The sequence below is a fragment of the Carcharhinus amblyrhynchos genome, chromosome 15, assembly GCF_965287045.1.
Source record: "Carcharhinus amblyrhynchos chromosome 15, sCarAmb.v2.hapA, whole genome shotgun sequence".
Lineage (NCBI taxonomy): Eukaryota > Metazoa > Chordata > Chondrichthyes > Carcharhiniformes > Carcharhinidae > Carcharhinus > Carcharhinus amblyrhynchos.
In genome coordinates, this window is record NC_137338.1 from 23,644,142 (window position 1) to 23,671,271 (window position 27,130).

The 27,130-nt window shown below is 43.4% G+C and overlaps 1 protein-coding gene across 2 annotated transcripts in view; it reads left to right on the plus strand.

Moving 5' to 3' along the window:
- epha3 (eph receptor A3) overlaps nucleotides 1-25,808 on the plus strand; it is a 283,492-nt gene extending 257,684 nt beyond the window's left edge. For both annotated transcript variants that reach the window (XM_080203597.1, XM_080203598.1), the window contains exons 16-17: nucleotides 9,202-9,357; nucleotides 24,935-25,808. In XM_080203597.1, the coding sequence (XP_080059723.1) occupies nucleotides 9,202-9,357; nucleotides 24,935-25,040 (262 nt within the window). In that variant the 3' untranslated portion in view covers nucleotides 25,041-25,808. The remainder of the gene's footprint in view (nucleotides 1-9,201; nucleotides 9,358-24,934) is intronic.
- The last annotated feature ends 1,322 nt before the right edge of the window (nucleotides 25,809-27,130 follow it).

Consider the following 27,130-nt stretch of genomic DNA (forward strand, 5'->3'; position numbering starts at 1 on the left):
TTACCGTAACCTTTGATGTGGCACTTTATCAATTCCCTTTTGGAAATGAAGGTACAGGTTCCCCTTTATCCACACTGCTTGTTGTTTACTCAGAGAACTCCAATGAATTGATCAAATGTGATTTCCCCTTCACCGGACCATGTTGACTCTGCCTGATTAAATTAAGATTTTCTAAGTAAAAGCAAAATAGTGCAGGGACTGGAAATCTGAAATAGGCACAGAAAATGCTAGGAAAACTCAGCAGGTCTGGCGGCATCTATGGAGAGAGAAAATGGAGAGTTAAAATGTTTTGAGTCCATATGACTCTTCCTCAGAGTTAAGAGAGGAAGAAATGTGATGGGTTTTATATTGTTTAAAACAGATGGAGCAAATAAAAGGTCAGGGGTAGGAGGGAGCTAGGAAAGATTGGACAACGATGCCATGGATTTTCAAAGATCTTCTAAGTATCTTGCGCTAACTTTTTTAATAACAGATTCTAGCATCATTTCTATGATAAATGTTAAGTGGCCAGTACTTTCCTGCTTTCTGCCTCCCTCGTTTTTGAATAGCAAAGTTACATTTACTACTTTCCAAGCTGATGGGGGCCTATCCAGACTCTAGGGAATTTTGGAAAATTACAATCAATGCATCTACTGTCTCTGGAGCCTCTATTTGTCAGACCCCAAGGTCAGTTCATCAGCTCCTGGGGACTTGTCAGTCTTCAGATCTAACAATTTTCACAGTACCTTTCTCCCAGTGATTGTAATTGTTTTAAGTTCCTCCCTCCCTTTCACCTCTTGATTCACAAGCATTTCCCGGATGTTACTTGCGCCCTCCGCAGTGAAAGCAGCCTCCTTCTGCATTGTAGTGATTCTGTGATACGACGGCCAATACTACGCATTTCTCGTGTCACATGGGGAATGTACAAGTGCTCGTACAAAAGTTCCATTCCTGGGAGTTGTGGTGAATTTTTTTAAGCTCAGTTGCTGTGAATGTTTCTCAAAATGAAGACTGGGCTCACTGAGAGCTTTTAAAGTTTCACATCTTGTCACTGAGGCTTCTTGTCGAGAAAATGGGTTTATGTTTCCACTCCCCCCCCCCGGCCCCCAACCTTGCCCCCCTTCCCTCTCCTCCCCACACCCCCACACCCCTCACTCCCCCAACATTGCCAGAAACTTAACGCTGGTGATTTATGGAAGGCATTAATGGCCTGCTAGGAAGCAGCAGGACAGCAAACTCAGCCTGCAACAACAACAGAGTATAAAACACACCTAATTTGTCTGTTCCTGTATGAATTAATAGGATTCATGACCCGGCCAATAAATTGCGTGGTCCAGGCCACGGACAGGCATCTGGGTCACATGCTGATGCATGCAACTGTTCCGGAATACCCACCGTTCCCGAGATCTCGCACTGAGACACCACAGCCTCTTCACAGTCAGATCCAAATTCCTTCAGATTACTAAATTGTCCAGATGGTCTTCCTCAGAAGGAAACAAGCAGCCGGTATGTTTGCAATCACCAAGACAGAGTTTTTGTGTGAGTGTGTGTGTATGGTTTCCTTTCAGACCATGCTCAGACTCAGAATTTTAAACTTATTCAGAACTCAACTGAGCCCAGAGTCAATAATCAGTAGCATCGTAGAATCACTGCAGTGCAGAAGGAGACCATTAGGCACATCGAACCTGCACTGATAACAATCCCAGGCTCTATCCCCATAATCACATATATTAATCCTGCTAGCATCCCCTGACACCACGGCCAATCAGCCTAACCTGCACATCCTTGGACTGTGGGAAGAAACCGGAACACCCAGAGGGGACACACGCAGACACGGGGAGAACATGCAAACTCCACACAGACAGTGAACCAAGGCTGGAATTGAACCCAGGTCCGTGGCCCTGTGAGGCAGCACTGCTAACCACTGTGCCACCGTGCCACTCCATCATCATTTAAGTAGTTGCGTATTTTGTAATGTGTCTTAAGTTCCGTCCTTTCATTCACCCAATCAGAAAGATTTATTTAAGAAAGGAACATCAGATTGACTCACTGAATCCCTTTGTATGTTTTTGCAAATATATATTTGCAACTGTTTACTTTTTCATCCACATTCCTGTTTTTGACAGTAAATGTTAGAAATGAAAATCGGCAACGTTACTGTAAAAACCCTTGATACAGTTGGATCTCTTGTGCTGTAAGTTTTAAGTTGTTATTTATTAGTGTTATTTATTAGGCTTACATTAACACTGCAATGAAATTACTGTGAGAATCCTGAGGGAGAATTTAGCATGGCCAATGCACCTAACCAGCATGTCTTTCTGACTGTCGGAGGAAAGCTATTGGAAATAAGATGGTTAATAGTGGGGAAGAACATCTGCTGTAAGTGCGTGAACGTTGATAACATGGCTGACGTGGAATTTGTAGCCTTGAGTGGGTCCTGGCAAATGTAATCACAGTTAAATTGGTTTAGAGCAGCAGCAACTTATTTTTAGTGTCAAAACATCACACCACTCATCTGATAAATCAGAAAATAAGCTTGATTTTCCCTTGATTTTGCTGGAGGGTGGAGGATCCACATTACAGATAAAATGTCAGGAGAAGCAAAGCCTTATTTTGAACCAAGATTCTCCTTTGATATTGAAGTGATCGCTCCATTTTGCCGTGTGGTTAGTTTGCTCTTTCCCTCTCTTTGTCAGGTTAAGACTCTCCTGCGTAGGATTTTTTTGACAAAAAAAAATCTGCAATTATTTTACACAGCTTCACGTTATGGGTTTATTTCTAAAAGGTTGCAAAACGACAACAGCAGGGATTTCCAGTTCTTACCACTCAAACGGGGTGAAATCTCACACGAACCATAGCACTAATGGGTTGAAATCTCACCCTGCGGTAGTAATGGTGAGTGTAATATGTTCTGATAAGATTCCATAAAAATAATTGGACAGATTCCAAGCAAAACACATGGCAAACAATGCAATCTAAACTTTTCATTACTGATAGCTCACGTGGAGAGATGTCAAGGGACTGCAGAAAATTATTTCATAATGAGTGGTATAATCCTTAAAATCTGGTTTAAAGTTTATTTATCAGTGTCACAAGTAGGCTTCCATTAACACTGCAATAAAGCTATGACTGTAGCTCTACATTCTGCACTCCCTCGTTTCCTTCTCTATGAATGGTATGTTTTGTCTGTAAAGGACGCAAAAAATAGTACGTTTCACTGTATGCTAATACACGTGACAATAATAAATCAAATCACATCAAGTTACTGTAAAAATCCTTTAGTCACCACACTCCGGTGCCTGTTCGGGTACACAGAGAGAATTTAGCTTAGCCAATGCACCTAACTTTCAGACTGTGGGAGGAAAGTGGAGCAACCAGAGGAAACCCATGCAGACACAGGGAGAATGTGCAGACTCTGCACAGATAGTGACCCAAGCCAGGAATTGAACCTGGGTCCCTGGTGCTGTGAGACAGCAGTGTTAACCACTGTGCCATGTGTTTTTGCATATATGTTGTATATAACTGATGTGGAATGCCTGTTACACGATCTGAAATTAAGGCTGATCTCTTCACCTTTTTGTAACATACATAAAAGAAACAGATGGTTGCTGACTAAACAGATACCATGCCTGGCAGAAGTCAGATGGGAGCTGTGTGTTCTGGTCAGGGAGCCGTTAGGTCCATCTGTGAGTCTCACTTGAATCTCATTTAGACAAGCATCAAGAACATACCCTAAATTCTAACAGTGGTGCATCGCAAATGACGTGGAATAGGTGGCATTTTGTGAATTATGTAGGCCTGTAGCTCTGTGGGTAGTAAAGAGCTACATTTCAATTAAAGGATCATCATTTAATTAGCTCAGATTTTTACTGATCACAGACATGTGAGATACATAGGGTGAGATTTTCCACTCCCGCTGCAGCATGTTTTACGGCAGTTCCTCATCGACCGACAGCGGGATCTTTCAGTCCTGCCACAGTCAGCGGTCTTTCCCATTGTTTGCAACCTCTGCCACCAAGCATTCCACAATCAGGAGTCACCATTGGCAGGACCCGAAGATGCCATTAGCAGGCACAGCTGGAAAGTCACACATAATCTCTGATGTAACACTGCTGATGCCAAATTTATCAGGGCAGGTTTTTTTGCCTCCATGCACCCAACAACCCTCAAGCGTCCTTGACAGCCACGTCTGTACCAGAGTGGAACAGCACATTAAAAAAAAGCACACTGCCAATGTCCGGCCCCGGAACTTTGAGCATATCCTGTCATAGGCCGTCAACATGACGTGATGGTTAGCCTGCTGCAGGTCAAAGGCTGTAGTCTGGGCAGAAGGGGGGAAGGGTTTGAGGTGATATCAGACCTCCACATGAATGCTGTCTCCAAAATCAGGCAAACTGGTTGTTGATGGAGATAAATAGCCTGAAGGCCCAAATTGTGAGTAAACATATGGGATTAGTCAAGAATAACATTGAATCATGTCTTACCTTCTTCATCTGTGCTCACAACAGCCAATCCATACTTAACAATACATAACAATATTATGGGCGGCATAGTGGTTAAAATTGCTGCCTCACAACTCCAGGAACCTGGGATCGATTCCTGGCTTGGGTTACTGTGTGTTTGGACTCTGCATGTTCTCTCCGTGTCTGTGGATTTCCTCTGGGCGCTTCAGTTTCCTCCCACTGTCCAAAAATGTGCATTGGCCATGCCACATTGCCTCTTAATATCCCAGGATGCATAGGTTACATGGATTGGCGGGGTAAATATGTGGGATTACAGCAGTGGGGCCTGGGTGGGATCATTGTCAGTGCAGGCTTGGTAGGCCGGATGGCCTCCTTCTGCATTGTAGGATTTCTATGAATATAGGTGAACAATTACTGTAAAATTAATTCACACTTGACTTTTGGGACCATTCAAATATTAACTCCAAAAGAAAGGTAATTATTGGCTGGCGCTTTTTAGAACCTCTCCCCGGAGCTAATGGGATCTGGTTCCTTCTTTATACATTGAGTTTGTCTTTATTAGAATAGGATAATCAGTACTTCAGAGAATGCTGGAAAATGTCAGAAGTAGGAATTGCAAAGTATTTAATCTGTTCATTGAGTTTCATCATCATTTCTTAGTCCTGCCTCCAGAGAATAATAACTAACTCTCCAAAAAAATCTGCAGTAATGGTAGTCCGTGAAATGAGGTTAATATCGATTAACCCCAAAATTGCAATGCTGCAAAAGGCAAGGAAAATTGCAATCCCCAAATGAGGCACTTCCTGCAGCCTTTGTAATCTCTTTACCTCCACAGAGCTCTTTAACTCTCTGCTGTCAGGCAATATACAGGTAATTGCTCATTTGCAGCAGGTTCATTTTGTTAAGGAGGAATTTCATCTTGTGGGGTGTGGTGATTACTGTTAGCAGATGTTTTCTGCTTTTCCTCCAGCAGAACCTCACAAGCCAACCACCCTTCCCATCCCAATCAATTTTGGAAGTCAATACTGTTGCTTCCTGTCAGCTTTGCCTTTCCTTCCTGTTGTACTTTAGCTATCATGGGGTGGCACAGTGGTTAGCACTGCTGCCTCACAGCACCAAGGACCCGGGTTTGAGTCCTGGCATGGGATACTGTCTCTGCGGAGTCTGCAAATCCTCCCCATGTTTGTGTGGATTTCCTCCAACAGTCCAAAAGACGTGCTGGTTAGATGCACTGGCTACGCCAAATTCTGTCTCAGCTACCTGAACAGGCACCTAAGTGTGTTGACAAGAAGATTTTCACAGTAACTTCATTGCAGTGTGAATAAAATAGAAGTAATTTACTTATTAGTCACAAGTAAGGCTGACATTAACACTGCAATGAAGTTACTGTGAAATTGCCTAATTGCCACGTTCCAGCGCCTGTTTGGGTCAATGCACTTAACCAGCACATCTTTTAGACCGTGGAAGGAAACCGGAGCACCTGGAGGAAACCCACGCAGATACGGGGAGAATGTGCAAACTCCACACAGACAGTGACCCAAGCCAGAAATCGATCGCCTGGCGCTGTGAAGCAGCAGTGCTAACCACTGTGCCACAAGCCTACTTCTGACACTAATAAATAAACTTAACTTATATCGTGGTTGAATAGTGCATAAAGCAGGTTGACGTCTTGCTTTATTTCCCCATTGAAGTCACTGAAGAAAATCAGATGTGGTTTAAGGTAGTCTGGTGTTTCACTTGTTCTTTTTCGCTTTACTTTACTTCGCTCTTATTCACTTTAGTGTCTCCCCTGACTCTCTGTGAATAAAGAAAGGAAACAATTGCATTTGTATATCATCTTCATTACAATGAGATATCCCTTAGCTCCTTGCATCCACTTTTGAAGTATAGTTATAATGTCAGAAATGCAACTGCCAATTTTTGCGCAGTAACTCCCACACACAGCAATGTAACAATGTCAACTGGGGGATAAATATTGGCCAGGCCACCAGGATTAGCTCACCTGTTCTCCTTCAAAATAGTGCCATGATATCTTCTGCGGCCATTTGAGAGGATGCATAGGATCTTGTCCAAGAGGCCAACAGTGCGGCTCTCCCTCAGTACTAGAGTCAGTCATTAGTGTTTGCATTCAAACACTGTGGCCAGATTTTAACATTCTCACAAAGTGAAAAAAATCCACCTCAGTGTGATTTCAGCACATTGCCTTCTGATTCAGAGGTAAGAGCAATGCCAACTAAGTCACAGCTGACTCCCAATGGGGGAGACCCGTCGGTCTATGGAGGAGTATTTGAGCATCTGTCACACTGCAGATGTCCCACCCCAGACTGTCTAAAGTATAAAATGAAAGAGAATGGCAGGTAGCTACTTCTTGGCCAGGTCGATTAAGGTTAATTGATTTTGCTGAGATACGTCTGTAAAATGACCAGGAGTCAGGCACTTACAAGCACCATCATTCTGCAAACTCTCTTCGCCATAGGAACTAATCTGCAATTGTCCCGAGGATGTTTACTGCCAAAAGTTATTAAGGTCTTAAAGGGGTAGTCCACATTTAATGGAGCTCCACTTTAGCAGTGGGATATACATCACAGCAGAATAATACGTTACATATTGCATGTAAATACCTGTCATTATAATGCAGCTTGTCATTCAACCTACCATGAACAGAGCCACAGGAGTTCTAACAATAAGAATAAAATACTTTGTGATCCCACATTGTCAACTGATGAATGTTATGACAAAGTAGCTCAGTGACTTTCACAAACTTATAGCAAAATTCACTCAGAACTCACAGTCAGGCGTCTCGGATAATCCTCACAGCCTTATCATGTCACGTTTTGCATTGGAACAGAATTTTAAAAATATTTATAAAAGGAATGGATTTCTTCCATCATAAAGTCTGTCACTATTTACCTGTGGCAAAATACAAAGCCTAAAATGCATAGCAAAATAATCTGAAATTCACTTCTCCCAGGGCATTGACATTTGCCTTAATTTTCATTAAAGCAAACATCTTTGATTTTTTTTCTCAGTGCAGACTGCAAGATCCTGCAATGCTAAAGTTTACCATTGACTATAGGAAACTCACATGTATCCTAAAGGGAGGGACCTAAGAATGGATGTTACCGTCTAATTGGGGGGGTGGTCATGTGGGTGATGGCCAAGGTGAGCGCTAAACCCTCCAGCCCACCTCAGGATGAGGCAAGAGAGATCTTAACTCCCAGGACTTCTCAGAAGAGACTTTGGTTTACTGCACCCATCCCCCCATTCCACCCTCAAAAATGGTGGAAAATGATTGGTTTGCATGAGCAAGATTTTGGGTGCCGGGAAGATGAAATGACAGTCTTGGCATTCAGGATAGGGCATTGAAATTGAACAGTGTTGAACAGTCTTGGGCAGTTCACACATAAAGTTTCCCGAGTGTAACCTGGAGGAACATTTCTGCTCCCTGGGCTCAACAGGTAACAAAACACAAATGAAATGTCTCTCAGCCTTGGCTAAACTGAGATGTGCCTGCTGCCTGATTAAGAAGCCCAAATGGCTCCCTTGTTTGGCTCTGTGGGAGGGACAATCATCTTTGTCCCTCTTACATTTTTAAGTAGGACAGCCTGTAGCTTCCATCAGATGTCCCACACTCACCACTTAAAAAGCAAATTTTAGTGCTGCAACCCATTTTAAGAATGGAGGGAGTAAGTTGCTTTGTGCATCTGACTTGGCCTTTTCCCTGGCCTCTACTGTAGGTGAGCAGGGTTAATATCCGGCCTCTCTGGCCTGGTGTCAAATTCCAGATTCAGTTGAACAGGCCAGTTGGAGTTGTCAAGTTATCAGGCAGGATTATAGAATCCCTGCAGTGCAGAAGGAGGCCATTCGGCCCATTGGGTCCACATCAGCAACAATCTCACCCAGGCCCTATACCCAGAACCCCATGTATTTACACTACTTATCCCTCTAACCTACACATCCAGGGACACTAAGGGTCAATTTAGCATGGCCAAAGCACCACCTAACCAGCACATATTTGGACTGTGGGAGAAAACTGGAGCACCCAGAGGAAACCCACACAGACACAGGGAGAACATGCAAGCCCCGCACACACAGTGACCCAAGCTGGGAATCGAAGCTGTGAGGCAGCAATGCTAACCACTGTGTCACCATGTTGCCCAATTCTCCGATCTCGTCCTTGCCCACCCCACTGTAATTGAGAATGGAGGTGTTGGCGCTCCAGCCAACTTCTCCATTCTCTTCCATCGGAGAATCCCAGCTATGATTGAGGGCGGAAGTTTTTGGTGCTGGTCAATGATAAAGATATGGGTAAGGCAGCACTAATCTCAGGTTAGTTTCCACATCTTTTTTATTAGTTGATCACAGTAGCCAGTGGAGCCAATGGGTAATTCCATTGGCTGGGCCCAGTCTATCCTTTTGCATATTGCAGTCATATCCATTACGAGGTAATAGTCAGACATGAACATATTTGATTTTCAAATTCATGCTGCCCTGAGATATCGTTAATGTCCTAATTTGGATGTATCGCTTCGGTAGAGTGCAGACACAAATTGGCTAGTTTTAAACCTGGTGATTGTTCCACAGTGCTCCATCAAGCTTTAATCTAACAGCTTGAACAGATGAAGTCAGAGTGACAGACAAATTCCATGGGCGTGCTGTAAAGCTGTGTGCAGCCTGGAAGTCCCCGCTGTTACTAGTTGCTGCTTTCACATGTAATGTTCTGTACTTATTCCTGGCTTCCTGTTTTCCTTCCAATTAGGCCATCAAATCTGCTGCTTGACCGGAGCAACACAGACGTTACAGCTTTCCGCTCCGTGGGTGACTGGCTTGACGGTGTCCGGATGGGACCATACAAGGATAGCTTCACGGGGGCAGGCTACAGCTCCTGCGACATGGTGGCAAAATTGGCCTCAGAGTAAGACACCCTTTCTTTTTCAGTGACAAAGCGGCATTTTGACAAAAGTTAAACCAAGTTGTAGAGCTACATATGAGGGTGTGGATGTGACTTCAGTGCTTGCATCCAACTGCTAGGGTGTGATCTTATCTTCCATTCACGCCACGGTCCCACTGCAACAAAGTCGGAAAAGTTGGCTGTCCACTGCAGCGGGATGGGAAAGTCCCACCAGCTTGAATAGTGATAAGATATTCACCATGGTGTCATATCAACTTTGGATTTGAGTGCATCTTGAAGCACCAAACTCAAGACAATTGGATCTTATTTCACCATTGAGGCTCTCTACCTGGTTATAATAATAGAGATAATGCTACTGAGGCAAACCAAGGTTGTTTTGTGCTAGAATACATTGAAATCATTTGATATCTTGCTCGTGTGATACCTTTTTTTAAATACTACAGGAGGCAGTAGTGTCGTGGTAATGTCACTGGACTAATAGCTTAGAGAGCCAGGCTAATAATCTGAGGGCGAGAGTTCAATTCACACAATGGCAGCTAGAATTTAAATTTGAATAATAATCTGGAATTGAAGAGCTAGAATCAGTAATAGTGACCAAAAAAACCCTATTGATTGCTGTAAAAACCCATCCCTCAGGGAGAGAAACCTGCTGATCTTACCTGGTCTACCTGTGACTCTGACTCATAACAATGACTCTTCATTGACCTCTGGAAAGGTTCAAGCCGTGCAACTGGGCATGGGCAACAAATGCCATCTTTGTCAGTGACTGCCGTATCCCACGAAAGAATAAACTGAACCTTTAAAGGTAAAGCTCATTCAGGAGATGGTGAATTGAAGAAAGCAGAGCTGTAGTCAATGTAAAGGAACATTTTGGGACGGATTGATGGTCAGTTGAACACCAAGTTCACAGAATGTTTACAATGCAGAAGTAGGCCATTCAGCCCATCGTGTTTGCACTGGCTCACCTAATGAACAATTCACTTAGTGCCATTCTTCCACCTTCTCCACGTAACCCTGTACATTCTTCCTTTTCTGAGAGCAATCTAATTACTTACCGAGCGCCTCGAGTGAACCTGCCTCCACCACAGTCTCTGGCAGTGCATTCCAGACCTGAACCATTTCCTGTATACAAAAGCATCTCCTCATATCTCCCTTACTTCTTGTGCTAATTACTCAATCCATGCTCTCTCATTCCAGATCCCTCAATTTCTCCGGATTGACTCTGCCCATAGTCCTCATGATTTTGAATATCTCCAAATCAAATCTCTTCTCTTTCTCTTCAAGGAAAATAGTTCTAAATTTTCCAATTCATCTTCATAATGGTTTCTCATCCCTGGAAATATTCTCATGAGTCTTTTTTGCACTTTCCAGTGCTTTAGCATTGTCCTGAAGTGTGAGGCCCAGCAACGTATGCCTAGGAGAGTGAAACAAAGGCTGTGTAGCTGGTTTCCTGCTGGATGCCATGGCCTCCACATGTCTTTAGCTGCCGGATTTTCCGGTGTCGTCAGCTCCATGCTGGTGAGGAGCTGAATAAATTATTTAAATAATGATTTACGTGTAATTAGTGAGCCCAGGACTGAAGTCTCTAGGCCCACTAGCCTCATCCCCCCGCCAGGAGCGTTTCATTCCAATAGCTCGCCACTAGCGGGGAGCTGGCAGCCTGACCCAGCTTGAGTGAAGAGTAGCCATGGAGGTTCCCCAGGAGGTCAGGAGTAAGCAGTGGTGCCCCCAGGGCATCGTCAGCTAGGTAGTGCCAGCCTGGCCCCCTGGCACTGCCCAAGGGGCAAAGTGGCAATGCCCAGGGGGTAACTTGGCATTGAGCACCAGGCATTAGACAGTGCCGGGGAGGGGCCAGAGAGGATGGGTCCTATAAGGGGCAGGGTCCTTGGAGATTGGTTGGGTTGGGGGAGTCCCACTGTCAGTCTGTATTTGGGAGGGAGGCCAACAATCGGAGCTGGACATTGGGGTTAGGGGGTGGAGGCGTTCGGACTGCCAGGGGTGTCGGGACTGTGGGAAAGGGGGAGTCAAGGCTACGGGGTGGGGGGCCTCAGGACAGTCGATACAGGGGAACAGAGGGCGGGATAGATCAAGGTGGGCCGGGTGGGGGTGGGGGTGGTGGGGGAGACACGGGCTGACCTAGACACATCTGGGAGGCCAGGAATTGGGCTGTGGTGGAGGCGGGTGGGATCAGACTGCCAGCAAAGTGGGGTCACGGGGCTGGCAGCAATTGAGCTGGCTAGCAATTGGGAGGCTAGCAGTGCGGGGCTACTGTGCAAACCCCAATCTCAGCGCTGACAGATCAGCGCATGCGCAGTGGCATGTTCAACACTATGCTGCCGGCCTCTCCAACCGGAATCGGACCCACCTCCAGAGTTTTAGTGTGATTAACACTAGGACACTGTGATGGATAGCATGTGAAAGATTCATTTTGAAAATCCCACTGAAAAACCAGGGGTATTTACTCCAGTTTTTATGCAAATTCAACACTTAAGAGTTTTTTGGAAGAATCCTATCTCGTGTTTGATACTAGTTCAGCATAACCTCCTTACTCTTGTCCTTTGTGCCTCTATTAATAAAGCCTAGGAAATAGTATACTTTATTGACTGCACCCTCAATATTTCTTGTCACTTTCAGTGATTCTGCACATATACACTTAGATCCCCTTTCACCCTCTTTAGAGTTGTATCCTTTATGCTGTATTATCCCTCCATGTTCTTCCTACCAGATAGAAGTATGTTATATTTTTAACACTGAACTTCACCTGCCACCTATCCACCCATTCCACCAATCTATGATCCTTCGGTGTTCTATGTTCTCCTCTTCACACTTCACAATGCCTCCAAGTTTTATGTCATATGCAAACTTTGAAATTGTGCCCTGTAGATCATGGTCCCAACCATCGGTATACATCAGAAAAAGCAAAGGCCCCAACACTGGCCCCTGGAGACCTCCACTTCAAATCTTCTTCCAGCCCAAAAAACTTCCATTAATTACTACTTTTTGTTTTTTTTTATTTGTTCGTGGCACACGAGCATCTCTGGATAGCCAGTATTTATTGGCCACCCCTAGTTGCCCTTGTTCAATGGGCAGTCGAGAGTCAACCATATTGCTGTAGTTCTTGAGTCAGAAGTAGGCCGGACCAGGTAAGGATGGCAGATTTCCTTCTCTAAAGGGCATCAGTGAAGCAGACGGGTTTTTCTGACAATCGACAATGGTTTCACGGACATCAGTAGATTCCTAATTCCAGGTATTTTTTATTGAATTCAAATTGTCAGTCAATATCATATCCATCTTGCTACTTTCCCTTTTTCGCATGAGTTATCTAATCTGTCACATGGCATTTTATCAAATGCCTTTTGGAAGTCTATGTACTTCGACATCATTACCCTTATCGACCCTCTACGTTACTTCTTCAAAAAACTCCAGCAAGGTAGTTAAACATGGTTTTCCTTTATTCTTGCTGGCTTTTCTTAATTAAACTGCATTTGTGACTGCTAATTTTGTCCCAAATTATTGCTTCCAAATTTCCACATCCAAAGTTAAACTGACTGGACTGTGTTGTCTTTGATTCTGGTTTCTCAAGGATAGCCCATTAGCACTTCATATCCTGGCTGATACATGAACTGTGAGTGAGGATTGGAGTGCTATTGTCTCCTGTAAAGTCTTTTCGACATTATTGTGGATAAAAGAGAGATTAACTGAGAGATTTCAGCAATGTACCTTATTTGGTATTTGGAACGCTTAGGGAGAAGGTTCCACAATAATTGCCTTAGCCAAATCTAAGTTGCGTGAGCTTAAACATGCTTCTTGTCTAATTTTATGATCCCTCTTCACAATAATGAAAATTTGTACTCATATACAGCCAGTGAAATGTGACAAGGTGTTTCACATTCATCAAGCAAGCATTGACAATGAGCCACATAAGGAGATATTAGGATAGCTGAATGAAAGTTTAATTAAAGAGGTTTTAAGGAGCATCTTAAAGGAAGTGAGGTAGCAAGGCAAAGGACTGCAAAGGGCAAATTCCGATAGGAGGGATTTCAACAAGGCATTCCAGAAAAAATGCAAACTTACTTGGGAGATGACAACACGTTCAAGGACTTGAGAGGAAATAGGTTTGCAAGGATGGTGGGATCAAGGGTTGAGATTTTGAGCAGAAGCGTGATGATGACAGATTGAAATGGTAGAAGCTCAATATGCAAAGAGAGAGAATCTTGAACAATATTAGCTGTCACTTAGACCAGATGGGAAGGAAGTTGGATAATCAGCAGTTTAGTGAGAATAGAACTGAGAAGGCAGGAGGTGAGTCCCATGGACAAGCTGATCTCAGAGGAGAGATAGGAGCAAGATAAAACATAAGGGGTGGAACAAGTTGAGATGTTCAAAGGAGAAGCAGTTGCCAGAGCAAGGAGCCAGGCCAAAATGAGATTTGGTAATCAAAAGAAAAAACACTGGAAAATCTCAGCAGGTCTGGCAGCATCTGCAAGAAGAGAAAAGAGCCGATGTTTCAAGTCTAGACGACCCTTTGTCAAGGCTGGTCATCTGAACTTGAAACGTCAGTTCTTTTCTCTCCTACAGATGCTGCCGGACCTGCTGAGATTTCCCAGCATTTTCTCTTTTGGTTTCAGATTCCAGCATCTGCAGTAATTTGCTTTTATCCAGTGAGATTTGGTAATAGTTGCCATACTGTCATTGTGACAGTCTGGAATGGGTGAATGGTGGAATATTTGGTGAGTTCGAAGGACTACCTCAAAGAGGAAGGTATCATCGCCTGATGGAGGTAATTTTGGAACGAGGATAAAGGTGTACAGCGTCAGTGGCAGAATGGAAAGAAGATAGTGAAGCAGGAGAACATCGTCAAATCAACAGAGGCACACCCTAAAAAAGAGGGACCTACCACCTTGATTCAGGTGTGCACTTATGGCGGAAGACCCTTAATAATGTAGCATTGGCCTCACCGTCGACAATCTCCCCTCACTGAATCAGATGTAGAAATTAGCCAGTTCCCTCATTGGTTAAGAAAATTAGGAATCAGTTCATTACTTTCTTAATTTCTGTTCTGTTTTTTCTTGAGAGACCAATAGCATCAGATTGACCAGCAGAGGTGAGCCATCTTTAAAACAAATGGAACCAAAGTGTAGCATTATGACATCCTACGGTGGATTCTAGATAATCTAGATCTTTTGGATCTAAACATAAGTTGCAATGCATTAAATCATTGCCCATTGCTTTCTTTGGCATCCATGTGCAACGTTCAATAAGTTATCTCAACCCAGTCATGAAATGTTTCACATTTTTAATACTCAGTAGAGTGGAGATGGGTTCATAGAGCTCCTACAGTGCAGAAGGAGGCCATTCGGCCCATCGAGTCTGCATCAACCAAAATCCCGCCCTGGCCCTATTCCCGTAACCCCCTATATTTATCCTGCTAATTCCCTGACACTAGGGTCAGTTTAGCACGGCCATTGGACAACTTTGGACTGTGGGAGGAAACCGGAGTGGCCAAAGGAAAGCCATGTAGACTCAGGGAGAACGTGCAAACTCCACACAGACAGTGACCCGAGGCCAGAATTGAACCCGGGTCTCTGGCGCTGTGAGTCAGTGTGAGCCATTGTGCCACCCAAGCACCTTCTAGAATTTTAATCACTTCTGCATACCTTTTGAAGTTCACATTTATTTGTTTAGACCGAGTTGCCACGTGTATGTGGAAAATCGGCTGTGGTACACTGGTGAATGAGCTATTTTTCTCCATAGATTCTAGTTATCCAAATCCTAAGGATCAGATTTCTCGGTGAACTGATACTGTTTATGAGAACGCTGAGGCCAGAGGAAATGACGGTTATTATTATTACATGGACGGAACATCAGATATCGATGAAATAGAATCACTTGCTAAGTGCAAGTCATAAAATCTGCCTAACGTTTAGTGCTGACTGCTTAATGGAATCATTCAACTAAGAAATTTAAATTGGCTCTGTAAGTCCAGACAATTCTCTTGAAATAAATCATCATCTCGACACCATTCTTCAAATACTAGGACAGTTCAAATTCAGTCACTTGTTGGAGTACAAGCGGGTTTGTAAGCAGGCCCTCTGAGCAGGAACAGCTTAGGTAGGTGAATTGTTTTAGAAGACTTATTGCTCGTTTCCCCTCTGCCTTCCCACAGGCCAGCATTTTAACACAGAGCTGGAAATGTAGATCAAGAGAAAGATTTAGACTTCTTAAGTTCTAGTTCTGACAGGCAATTAGAATCCCAAAGTCACTTTAATGCAAAATCCCCATTGTTCAGACCAATGCCAGTTTGTCAGGGAAACGAGTGGGATCGGTTTCTAGAGACAACTGACCAGCCATTTAGATTTGGGTCATAGGGTCCGTGTATCATTGTACAGTTTGGATTCCAGCTTCTAGCTCCCAGATTGCATCTTCCTCACACTTCTTGGCCGACTTTTTTTCTCCCTTACTAATCTCGCTTTCTTATCGTGAGTTTTATGACAGATACTTGCATTCTGGTGGAGGAACTCTTGGAGGAAGGGGAACAGCAGTTTCAGTTGTCAGTGGCAATAGTAGCTGCACCTATCAGAACATAGCATGTGAGGGAACTGTCTGCTGGACTTAGCATTTAGTATGAACAGGCCAAGGATTAGTGGGTGGGAGTTTTCCAAAATGGTGGTGGAACCATCATTGGGATGGTCAGTTAGATGTCCAGTGAACATGAAGTGGGACATTGCCCATATCATTGCAACTGAGTACAATTAAGAGGCAATAGACTGGGGAGGCAGCAAAGTTAGTCTGCCACACCGCCTGCTGGCAGCTCTGGAGCCTCACCTGTCCCATTGAGAGTGGTACTTGTTGCCGAGGCTGCTAGCAGAATGCAAAACCACCTCAAAATGGAAGCGCCCTCAGAACATAAGCACTTTATAAAGCACCAATCGGATGAATGGAAGGAAGACCTCTCCAGCTTTGGGATCATGGAGGTGCTAAAATGCTGAAGGCCTGGGAAAGTCAACCCTACTTCAGTCTTCATTGACACACACTGGCTGTGTACTTGAAATCAGTGTTTCTATTTTGAATCTAATTTGACTCTTCTTCAAAACTCTTCAATCAACATCATCAACTTGTTTGGGGGTTACTATTTGATAGAACACTGCGTTGAACCAGCCATATAAATATTATGGGTCAGTGGCTGGAATTCTGAGGTAAGTAACTCATTTCCTGATTCCTCAAAGCCTGTCCACCAACTACAAGGCCCATGTCAGGAGTGTGATGGAATACTCTCCACTTTACAGATTGAATGCAGCACCAACAGCACTCAAACAACTTGACACCATCTATTGCAAATCAGCCCCCTTGATTGGGACCCTCCACAGCACCTTAAACATTCACTCTGCTCCCCGTACCTGGCCACCCCCCTCTCCTCCCTGCCCCCAAGCCTCCCCAACCATATATGCATAGTGGTCACAGTGTGTACCATCTACAGGAGGCATTGCAGCCAATCATTAAGACTATTTTCTCAGCACCCTCTGAACCTGCGATCCCTGCCACCTAGAAGAACAAGAGCAGCAGATGCACGGGAACCCCACCAGTGGAATTTTCCCTTCAAGCCGCACGTCATCCTGATTTGGAAATATAACACTGTCACTGGGTCAACATTCCCTGTCCTAACAGCCCTATGGCTGTACCTACAACAGATGGACTGCAGCAGTTCAAAAAGCCAGCTCACCACCACCTTCACAAGGGATGCAATAAATGTTGACCTAGCCTGCGACACCCATATCTTGTGAAAGAATGAAAATATTATAGTGTTTACTTTACAACTCGGTCATGCAGATGGACCTGTGTTTGGAGCAGGTAGCAGTAATCCTGATCAAATTAGAAGATTAGGGGCAAGGCAAAAAAGCCGCAGGAAATAGAGAGTCAAGTCAGGAATCTGCAGCAAGCGATATGAGAAATATTAATGCAATTCAGATAATATGTTTTAAAGTTTAAAGTAAAGTTTTTAAAGTTTATTTATTAGTCACAAGTAAGGCTTACATTAACATTGCAATGAAGTTACTTTGAAATTCTCCTTGTCACCACACTCCAGCACCTGTTCAGATCAATGCATCTAACCAGCATGTCTTTCAGACTGTGGGAGGAAACCAGAGCACCCAGAAGAAACCCATGCAGACATGGGAAGAATGTGCAAACTCACACAGTGACCCAAGCCAGGAATCAAGCCCGGGTTCCTGGCACTGTGAGGCAGCAGTGCTAACCACTGTTTACTCTCCTGCTCTGACAACTTGTATGAAGTCCATGCCCATAAGCAGTCATTATCTCATCGTTCACCAGACGCTTAATCCTGCATTAAAGAACTTAAAACTATTCAGCTAACTTCTAAATCAATAATCTACAGGCAATCGAGATCAGAATCTGCTATAAAACCACACTGCGGATCAAATGCCAAATGTAATAAAGATGATGAGTTTCAATCTCAGTTAGAATATTTGCTTTCTGCTAAATTTTTCATCCAATTGTCAATTCATATGCCCTTCTTATCAGCAGGGTTCCAAAACCCCCAGTGTTTTCAGCTAAGCTGCCAGTAGTCTGCTGCTGCTGCTCTTCCTCATGTCACAGCCGCAAGAGCATAAAAGAAGACCTTGAGATACTCGATGAATTCTGGATGTTTGAGCCTGCAAGGAGCCAGTGGCCAATTGGAAGACTATGGCTGTTGCTACCAGGGTGTCTGGCCCACAAAACTGCTGAAATTATGCTGCGTATTTCTCAACAGGGTGGCTAGGTTTCTTCTGGATCTAATGCCATGGAAGCACACATCTCTTTGATCCAAAGTGGACACCTGTCTCTGCAAGTTGCAGGCCATCCCAATTTCAAAGGGCTGCAACATTGCCTCCTGTAGCGAGGGCCTAACTATAGCATTTCTGGAGCTGTTTGCTCTTTCCAAGGTAGGCTGCATGGTGTTGAATCTGCGTGAGATAATAGCACACAGGCTGGCTGAGTGCTTTTCATACCTCCAGCCAACCATACCACTGAGACTTCTTGGCAGGTCTTCAGTGTCTCATATCTCTTCCTTGTGAGAGGCAAGCACTTATCCTCCTGTCACTCCATCTGAGGTCCTCAGTCGCAGCTATCTCAGCAGATCTGGAGCAGATCTTGCCCTCTCGTGGGGTCCTTACAGGACCACCACTGCTTCTTGCATCAGTTGCTGCTCACTTATGCTGGGCACTTTGCCAATTACTATCGACCATCAATCCAAGAAAGCAAGAATTTATCGTACATGATCACAGAATGTCCCAAGGAGTCCTATGGCCAATAAAGTGCTGCCATATAGGAAATGCCAATTTGTGCACAGCAACCTCCCACAGACAGCAATGTTATAACCAAATTTTACATTTTTATGATGTTAATTAAGGGATAAATATTGGCCAGGATGTTGGGGCTGAGGCACCTGCTCTTTTTAGAAATCGTACCATGGGATCCTTTATCTATCACAGAATCATAGAATCCTACAGTGCAGAAGGAGGCCATTTGGCCCATCGAGTGTGTATCAACCACAATCCCACCCAAGCCCTATCCCCATAACCCCAAGCTTTTATCCTAGCTAGTCCCCCCTGATGCTAAGGAGCAATTTAGAATGACCAATCCACCTAACCCACATGTCTTTGGATTGTGGGAGGAAACCGGAGCATCCAGAGGAAACCCATGCAGACATGAGGAGAACATACAAACTCTGCACAGGCAGTGACCCAAGCCAGGAATCGAACCCGGGCCCCTGGTGCTATAAGGCAGCAGTGCTAACCACTGTACCACCATGCCACGCCTGAGGGAGAAAGTAGGACCCTTGGTTTAGCCTGTCATCCGAAAGTTCAACATTTTCCTTACTATTTCCTGTGACTTTTGTGCTCAAGTGTCTGCAGCATGGCTTTAACTCATAACCTTCTGATTCAGAAAAGAGATTGCCTTCACCCAAATCTCATGGTGGCTTCCTATTTATCCAGCTTACCTGATTCAATCCAGCCCTGAATTCAATTCTATGCAGTGGGCCATAACAGCAATGCTACTGCAAAAACACATGAAATGATACTCAGGGGAGGATTCAGTCATTCCAGCCACAGTGCTGTGCAGAGTTCATTCATCCCCTACCATTGATGGATGTGGCAGGTTGCTTGGCTGAGATCACATGCCATCAGCAGAGGTTTGTTGACCAAGAGGTGATATTGGGCACAACCTGAAGACCTGTGTCAAGGTGTTAAAGCATTGACTATTCAAGAGAAAATTAGATACAACTCTTTGGGCTAAAGGGATCAAGGGATATGAGGGGAAGAGGGGGGGAGATCAGGATATTGAATTTGACGATTAACCATGGTCAAAATGTATGGTGGAGCAGGCTTGATGGGCCGAATGGCCTACTCCTGGTTCCAGTTTCCAAGTTTCTATTAACATTCTCTAAAACAGTACTGTGGTTGGAATGACTGGATCCTCCCTTGAGTAGCATTTCAAGTGTTTTTACATTAGCATTATTGTTATGACCCACTGTATCAAATCAAAAAAGGTTTACTTTCCTTCAATAATATATGCACAGCGGAGAATTTAAACAGAGATTATGGGCAGGATTCTACAGCCTTGCCCGTCCCAAAACCATAAAACCTGCCTGAGGTCAACGGACCTTTTTGTGTTCCCCCCCTCGCCCGCTCTGATTCCTGTGGTGGACGGGGCGAAAAAATTCCAGCCCATACATCTGCGTTTTCATTGAATGGTGAGGCTCTTATTTTAACTCACTGAGGAATAGTAATGTTTAATTTACTTTTTCGGGATCTTGAAAATGGTTCTGGAGATGGATTTATGAGGTGGTAATGTGCTAGAGATTATTGAGGAACGTACTAGATAGCAATTATATTCGCATTGGCTGAAATACACACGCGTGCTGAGATAGTGAGCCATTACTGTGATAAAATTAAGATGGTCGCGAAATGAAATTTGATAAAATATTCACATCCAGGATTGATTTTTAAAAAATTATAACTTTTACTGTTCAATGTTGGGTTTGTTCAAATAGGCAAGTGATAGATTAATTTATTAGTTATGAGGAGGTGATGGCCTAGTAATATTGTCGCTAGACTATTAATCCAGAAATCTAGCTGATGTTCTGGAGACCTGGGTTCGAATCCCACCATGGCAGCTGGTGGAAATTTAATTCAATAAAAAATATCTGAAATTAAGAATCTATTGATGAGCATGAAACCATTGTCAATTGTCGTAAAATCCCACCTGGTTCACTAGTGTCCTTTCGGGAAGGAACTCTGCCTTTCTTACCTGGTCTGGCCTACATGTGACTCCAGGTCCATTGCAATGTGGTTGACTCTCAACTGCCCTCCAGAGGCAACTAAGAATGGGCAATAAATGCTGGCCAGCCAATGACGCCCATGTTCCACGGATGAATAAAAAAAAGTTCCCAAAACTGTAATCATGGGTCAAGTAAGTATAAAAATTTTCTAGGTGTACATTGATGCTTAAAAGAGTTCTTGATGGTTGAAAAAAAATGATTGAATGCCAGGCAGTTTGACTGGCGATTCCACAAAACAAAACTAAAAGCCAAACAGGTCGTGACCGAATAAATTCAAAACAGGAAGTGCCTGCTACTGTACCTAACAACTTCTGATTGAGGACTCACAGCTCACAAAGGCAGTCCTGGGAGTTTACTACAGTGCCAAATGTTCCCCTTGGCAGGAATAAACACTGCTGTTAGAAATTAAGAATTATAAGCAGTGATGGAAATCAGAAACTTCTCTCTTTGGGCCAAGACTAAGCAGTTTGAGTTTTGTCCCTGTCTGTAACCAGAGAACAACAAGCCCATACCAACTGCTCCAGGCTGCAGTATATTAAAAGGAAGCAATCCTTTCCAATCTGGCTAAAACTGAGTTTGTTTTCAGCGAAGAATCCAATTATGGTATTAGTGGAAGGGAAGTCATGCACGAAACATATAAAATCTAAAGAAATTACCAGGATAAATCAGTTTCCAAAACAGATTATTTTAAAATTTATTACAAAAGGTTTCTTTTGTCATTTTTTTGTTTTTTTTCTTAACTTTATCACACTCATCATATTGGATGAATAATGTTTTCACAAGGTCTCAGCATTCCCAGATCAGACTGAGCTATCTTCAGAGGGCAGAACTTTCACCCCTGAGTCAGGAGTGTAGAGCCTATAAAACTCCCAACTCTGCAAATCCCACTTGGAAAAAGGTGCTCTGAATGATCAAACTTTCTTCAGGGGGATAGTGGTCATGTAGGTTCTGGGGAAGCAAAGGATGGGAAGGGGGATTTGTTAATACAGGTGAGCCCCAGTCTCCCTGGAAAGAGTTTCGAGGTACCCACAGGGGATGCCAATGTGGAAGCAGTGGGTTGTGCGGAAGGCCAGTCTCATACCATCACCATTCACTCCCCACCATACTACTCATGTCCCACCCATGTTAACTCATACACTCTCATGCTTCCCCACCCATCTCCTATGGCCCCATAGTCACAATGCCAAACTATGTCCCTCTACCCACCTCCAAAACTCTTCACATCCCAATGCCTACCTTTGCTCCCTACCCCTACCCCTATGGGCCTTCATACCCCTATGCCCCTCTAACTACCCCTCAATTTCCATTCACATGCCCCCAATCCATCCCTTACAGTCTTACATGCCCTTTCCTTCTCTACCCAAGTTTCAATGGCCTTTCATACCACCATGCCAACCAATGTCCCTCTACCCTTCATGCCCCTATATACACTTGCTAACTTACTTCCAATTCAACCAGTGCTCGTCATCAACTACCGTTTGCCATTATACTCTCCATGCCAGTTGAGCCAGTATCTACCATGGAAGAGCCATAAAAACCATGTTGAAACAAATTAAAGTGCTAAATAACTATTGCAATTATTTTATAAGAAAACACTCATTCATAAAAAAATTCAATACATTTAAATTCCTTCAACTTCTTTATCTCTTATAAAAGCAAACATTTTATTGAAGTACTTAATTCTTTATGAAACACATATTTGTAAATATAGCTGCACATCAAAGACATTATAATGACTTGGAATTACCTATCAAACTGTGAATTGACAGGCACCTCACTGATAATCATGAATTGTGTAATGAGACATGTAGCACTAATCCTATAATGATAATCCTCAGGCTTAGTATACGGAATGAAATTGCAAGAACTGATTTTTTTTAAGAGTACGTACCTTTTTAAAATTTAATTAAAATTTATTTAATTTTTTTAATTTAAGTCCTCAAAAGCTTGCAAGTTCAGCAGTTTACACATATCTACTCTTACCAATCACAACAGACACTTTACCTCTCCGAAAAGGAGTACTGCTTGTATCATTAGCACCATTTCTAAATCTATATTTGGCTATGGAGTACACATGAATCAAAGCATTGAGGGGAGTCCCCATATGAATCACAGAATCCTGAATCATACAGCGCAGAAGAGGCTCTTCAGCCCATCCAGTCCGCGCCAACACATTCAAAACACCTGAACTCCCACCTAATCCCATTTGCCAGCACTTGCCATGCTTCTACTATTAGATATCAACATCAGGAAGTACAGTTGCTCCTCAAATTGGTCATGCTGTGGAGATGCCGGCGTTGGACTGGGGTAAACACAGTAAGAATCTCACAACACCAGGTTAAAGTCCAACAGGTTTATTTGGTAACAAAAGCCACTAGCTTTCGGGCCTCTGAATTGGTCAACATGTCTCATTTAATATCAAATAAATTCAACTGGGAAATGTGATAAAACAAATAATTGGTTTCAGTTTTTACTTGTCGGCCCATCTGTGAACACTACCATAAGCCAAAAAACACAGGAAAGCAGAAACAAAACAAAACATCTGCTCTGCTTCATTTAGGCAGAAATCAAATTGATTTGAAATACTTTCTTCAGCTGTTAAAAACACAGCAGTAGCGAGACATGCAAGACTGGAGAATTCTGACCAGTATGTTTAAATGTGGCCATTTCTAAATTCCTCTACCTTCCTAACCTCAGATGTAAACCTCCCCAAACAACATCCCATATGTTTGAAAACTATAATGAAATCCAGCAATGGTTACCACACTAGGCATCGATGCATTTTGGTGGTCTTTCCGAATTAGGATGGAGGCACCTGGCTTCTCAAACACTCTTTCTCCAGGCACAAGTTGTTGGGATTAGACACAGTTTGCAGACTCAAAGCACCCTTGCATAGGGTAATCTTCCTTCTGTCTTTCCCTTTGGGTCTTCTCTTATCTGAACTAACCTTTTCAGAAGTCACTTTTAATTACTTTTATTATCTGTTCATCTTTTAGAGTGCAAGTGTACAATTCACCCCCATCACCTCTTTTGAACTTTTATCATCATTACTTTAACCTTTGACACTTTATCTCCACTGTTACCAACCTGCCTCAGGTAAAAACGTATTTACAGTATTGCCAGGCTAATCAGCGTATCAAAAACCTTAGTTTCTTCACCCAGCCAACCTGTCTTTCCATTTTAAAATGGTTTGTTTGTTTTTAATCATACGACCACCAGAACACAACCCCAGCTATTGGATTCCTTTTATTTCCATTTTATCATGATTTCCTAATACATCATGATAAGGAAATTAACCTTATAGTAGGAAATCTCATAATTCCTGCTTTTACTGTGCATTACTTTAAGAGTTTTGTGTTTGCAGGACCCTGAAACCACTTTGCCACATTCATGTTCTTATGATTGGGCCTATAATTAAGAAACTTATATAATTAGACAGGATAGTATCAGAACGAATGTTCCCAATGGTGGGGGAGTCCAGAACTAGGGATCATAATTTGAGGAAAAGGGGTTTTTAGGACTGAGGTGAGGAGAAACTTCTTCACCCAGAAAGTGGTGATTGTGTGGAATTCACTACCACAGAAAGTAGTTGAGGCCAAAATGTGTGATTTCAGGAATTAGGTATGGTTCTTGGAGCTAAAGGGATTAAGCGATATGGGGGAAAGAGGGGAGATCAGGATATTGAATTTGATGATCAGCCATGATCAAAATGAATGGCAGACCAGGCTCAAAGGGCGAAATGGCCTACTCCTGCTTCTAGTTAAAGTTAACTTAAAGTTTATTTATTAGTCACAAGTAAGGCTGACATTAATGCTGCAATGAAATTACTGTGAAATTCCCCTAGTCGCCACAGTGCAGAACGCCTGTTTGAGTCAATGTACCTAACCAGCACGTCTTTCAAACTGTGGGAGGAACTGGAGCACCCGGAAGAAACTCACACCAACATGGGGAGAACATGCAGACCTCACACAGACAGTAACCCAAGCTGGGAATCAAACTCGGATCCCTAACGTTATGAGGCAGCAGTGCAAACTATTGTGCCACCGTACCATTTCTAGGTTTTTATCATATTATTGACTTAGGATCATGCTATGAAGACAGAACATGTTTGAAAAGTAACGGATGCATGCAGCGAGACATATATCTTTTGATTCAGTTGTGGACTTCACAATTCTGAGGGGAAAAAAGTAACAAATTTAAAAAAATAAATAAATTCATGACTGTCGTGTTTTTCTCTTTCAGTGATATAATGAAGCTGGGAGTTACCCTTTCTGGACATCAGAAAAAGATAGTGAGCAGCATTAAGCAACTGGAAACACACACAAAGAACAGTCCGGTTGCCGTGTAAACTTCAAGTCAAGTCATTGTGCGACAAGAGAGTTAACCAATGAGAAAGACACCGCAATGGTATGGCGACTGTTAATGTAATGGAGACCGCAAGATGGGAAATGGCTTTGGTCAATTGGTGTGGTGTGTGAAAGACTTTCAAACTCTATTAAGTGTAAATGCCTTAAAAAAAAAGGAATGACGGCTCTGTTTTCTACCTTTTTTATATATTGAAAAAAAGGTGGTATGTTTAAGTATTATTTATGACGGTAAGAAAATTAAAATCTTGAAACCTTTCATCGGCAGGCAGGAGAAGGAAATCTAGTTCAAATCTGTCATGGGGAAGAAAGGAATTTCTTTTTGTTTAAAAATAAAAGAAAAAAAATATTCTAGTTAGAGATAAATGAACTTTTGGACATTGGTAAGCCAATCTATGAGTTAGAAGCAGCAGATGCAAAGCAAGCTTGAGTGTGGCATTCAGTTGTTAAACAGGTTAAATTATTTCCTAAAACAAACCCGACAAGATTTGGCAATTGGTATCTCGCGGTGAACGGAAAGTTGAATGAATATCTTACGGCATTATGTCTCAAATAATTAATAGATCATATTTTAGACTGCTGTCAAAGTGAAGACCCCTCCCAACTTTTCCTATTGTTCTGCCATGTTGGACTGTGCACAGATGATCATTAAACATTAGCCTATACAAGGTAACCCAATTTCACGTATTCAAATGTTAATTCATTCTTTTTTTCGAAAAATGATCTGTTTCCCCCACAGTATTGAAAATTTTGTGAAATATGTATTATCTACATTAAATTTTTTATCTATTTTTGTCACAACATCTTGCCATTGTTCTTGTATTATGATTGTGTGCATTATTAACACACACGCACATACAAATCACAGTCTGCTGATTCAAGGTGTTTAAAGATTTATCTGAGAAATCTAAGGTGGGATACTCCCCAAAAAAGTCTTAAGTGTCGAATTTGCGTAAAAACTAAATCACGCTGGTTTTTCAGCAGAAGTTTCAAAGTAAATCTCCCATGCTCTGTGCACCACAGAGCGCACTAGTCTAATTCACTCTGGAAACCAGTGGATGAGGCCTATGCCCATCCAGAAGGCCGGCAGCATAGTGAGGAGTGAACCCTGTCTGTTGGCCTCCCAATTGCTGGCCAGACCTGCGATCTCTCATTGCCCATGGCCCATTTGCTGGCCCCCATGAATATGACTGGATCCAACCTTGACCCCACCTCCTTCCTGGTCCGCCTCGATCTTCCAGCAGCAGCCGCACCCCCCCCCCCCCGCCCCCCCACCCCGATGCCCCCTCCCCCTCCACTGGTAGTCCCGACTCTCCTCCCCCACTCCCTGCAGTACTGACCTCCCAGCAGGCTGCCCCATGTGATGGTCAGCCCTTATTGCTGGCCTCCTTCCCTCCCCCACCAATCCAACTGCAGAGTGGCAGCTTGATCATCCAGAAGCCCTGCCCCCAGCAAGCCTCACCCCCGTTAGGCCCCACTCCCTTGGCACTGCAAGATGGGCAGTACCAAGATGCCCCGTGGTCATTGGCACTTTACCCCTTGGGCAGTGCCAGGGGGCCCAGGCTGGCACTGCCAAGATGGTGGTGCCCACTCCTCTGAGGGGGTCTCGATTGCCTCCCCTTCACTGCAGCAGGGTCAGGCCACCAGCTCCCCGCAAGTGCGGTGCTGTAGTAAACTCCACTGAGTGGACAACTCTGGGGGTGGGGCAGGTGAGTGGGGTAGCTCACAGCCTGGAGATTTCATTTCCAGGCCCGCTAATAGGATTTAAATTATATTAAGATTACCTGTTGTATATATTAGGCAGCACTGCACTGATTCTTGGTGTGGACCTGATGGGGCCAGAAATACAGCGCTGGGAGACACTATCAAGGTGGCATACCCAGCGTGAATCCCGCAAATCAGTCACCACTGGAATCTCCTGGCTCACTGCATTAAAAAGCAGCGCAGCATGATAGGAGAATTATCCTTGCAGTCTTATATGACTGTGGCTCAGATTGGTAGGGTCATACACATAAGATCATTTTGTACTCGCACACTTCTTTCTCCTAATCCTCCTTGGACTGAGGAAGTATTT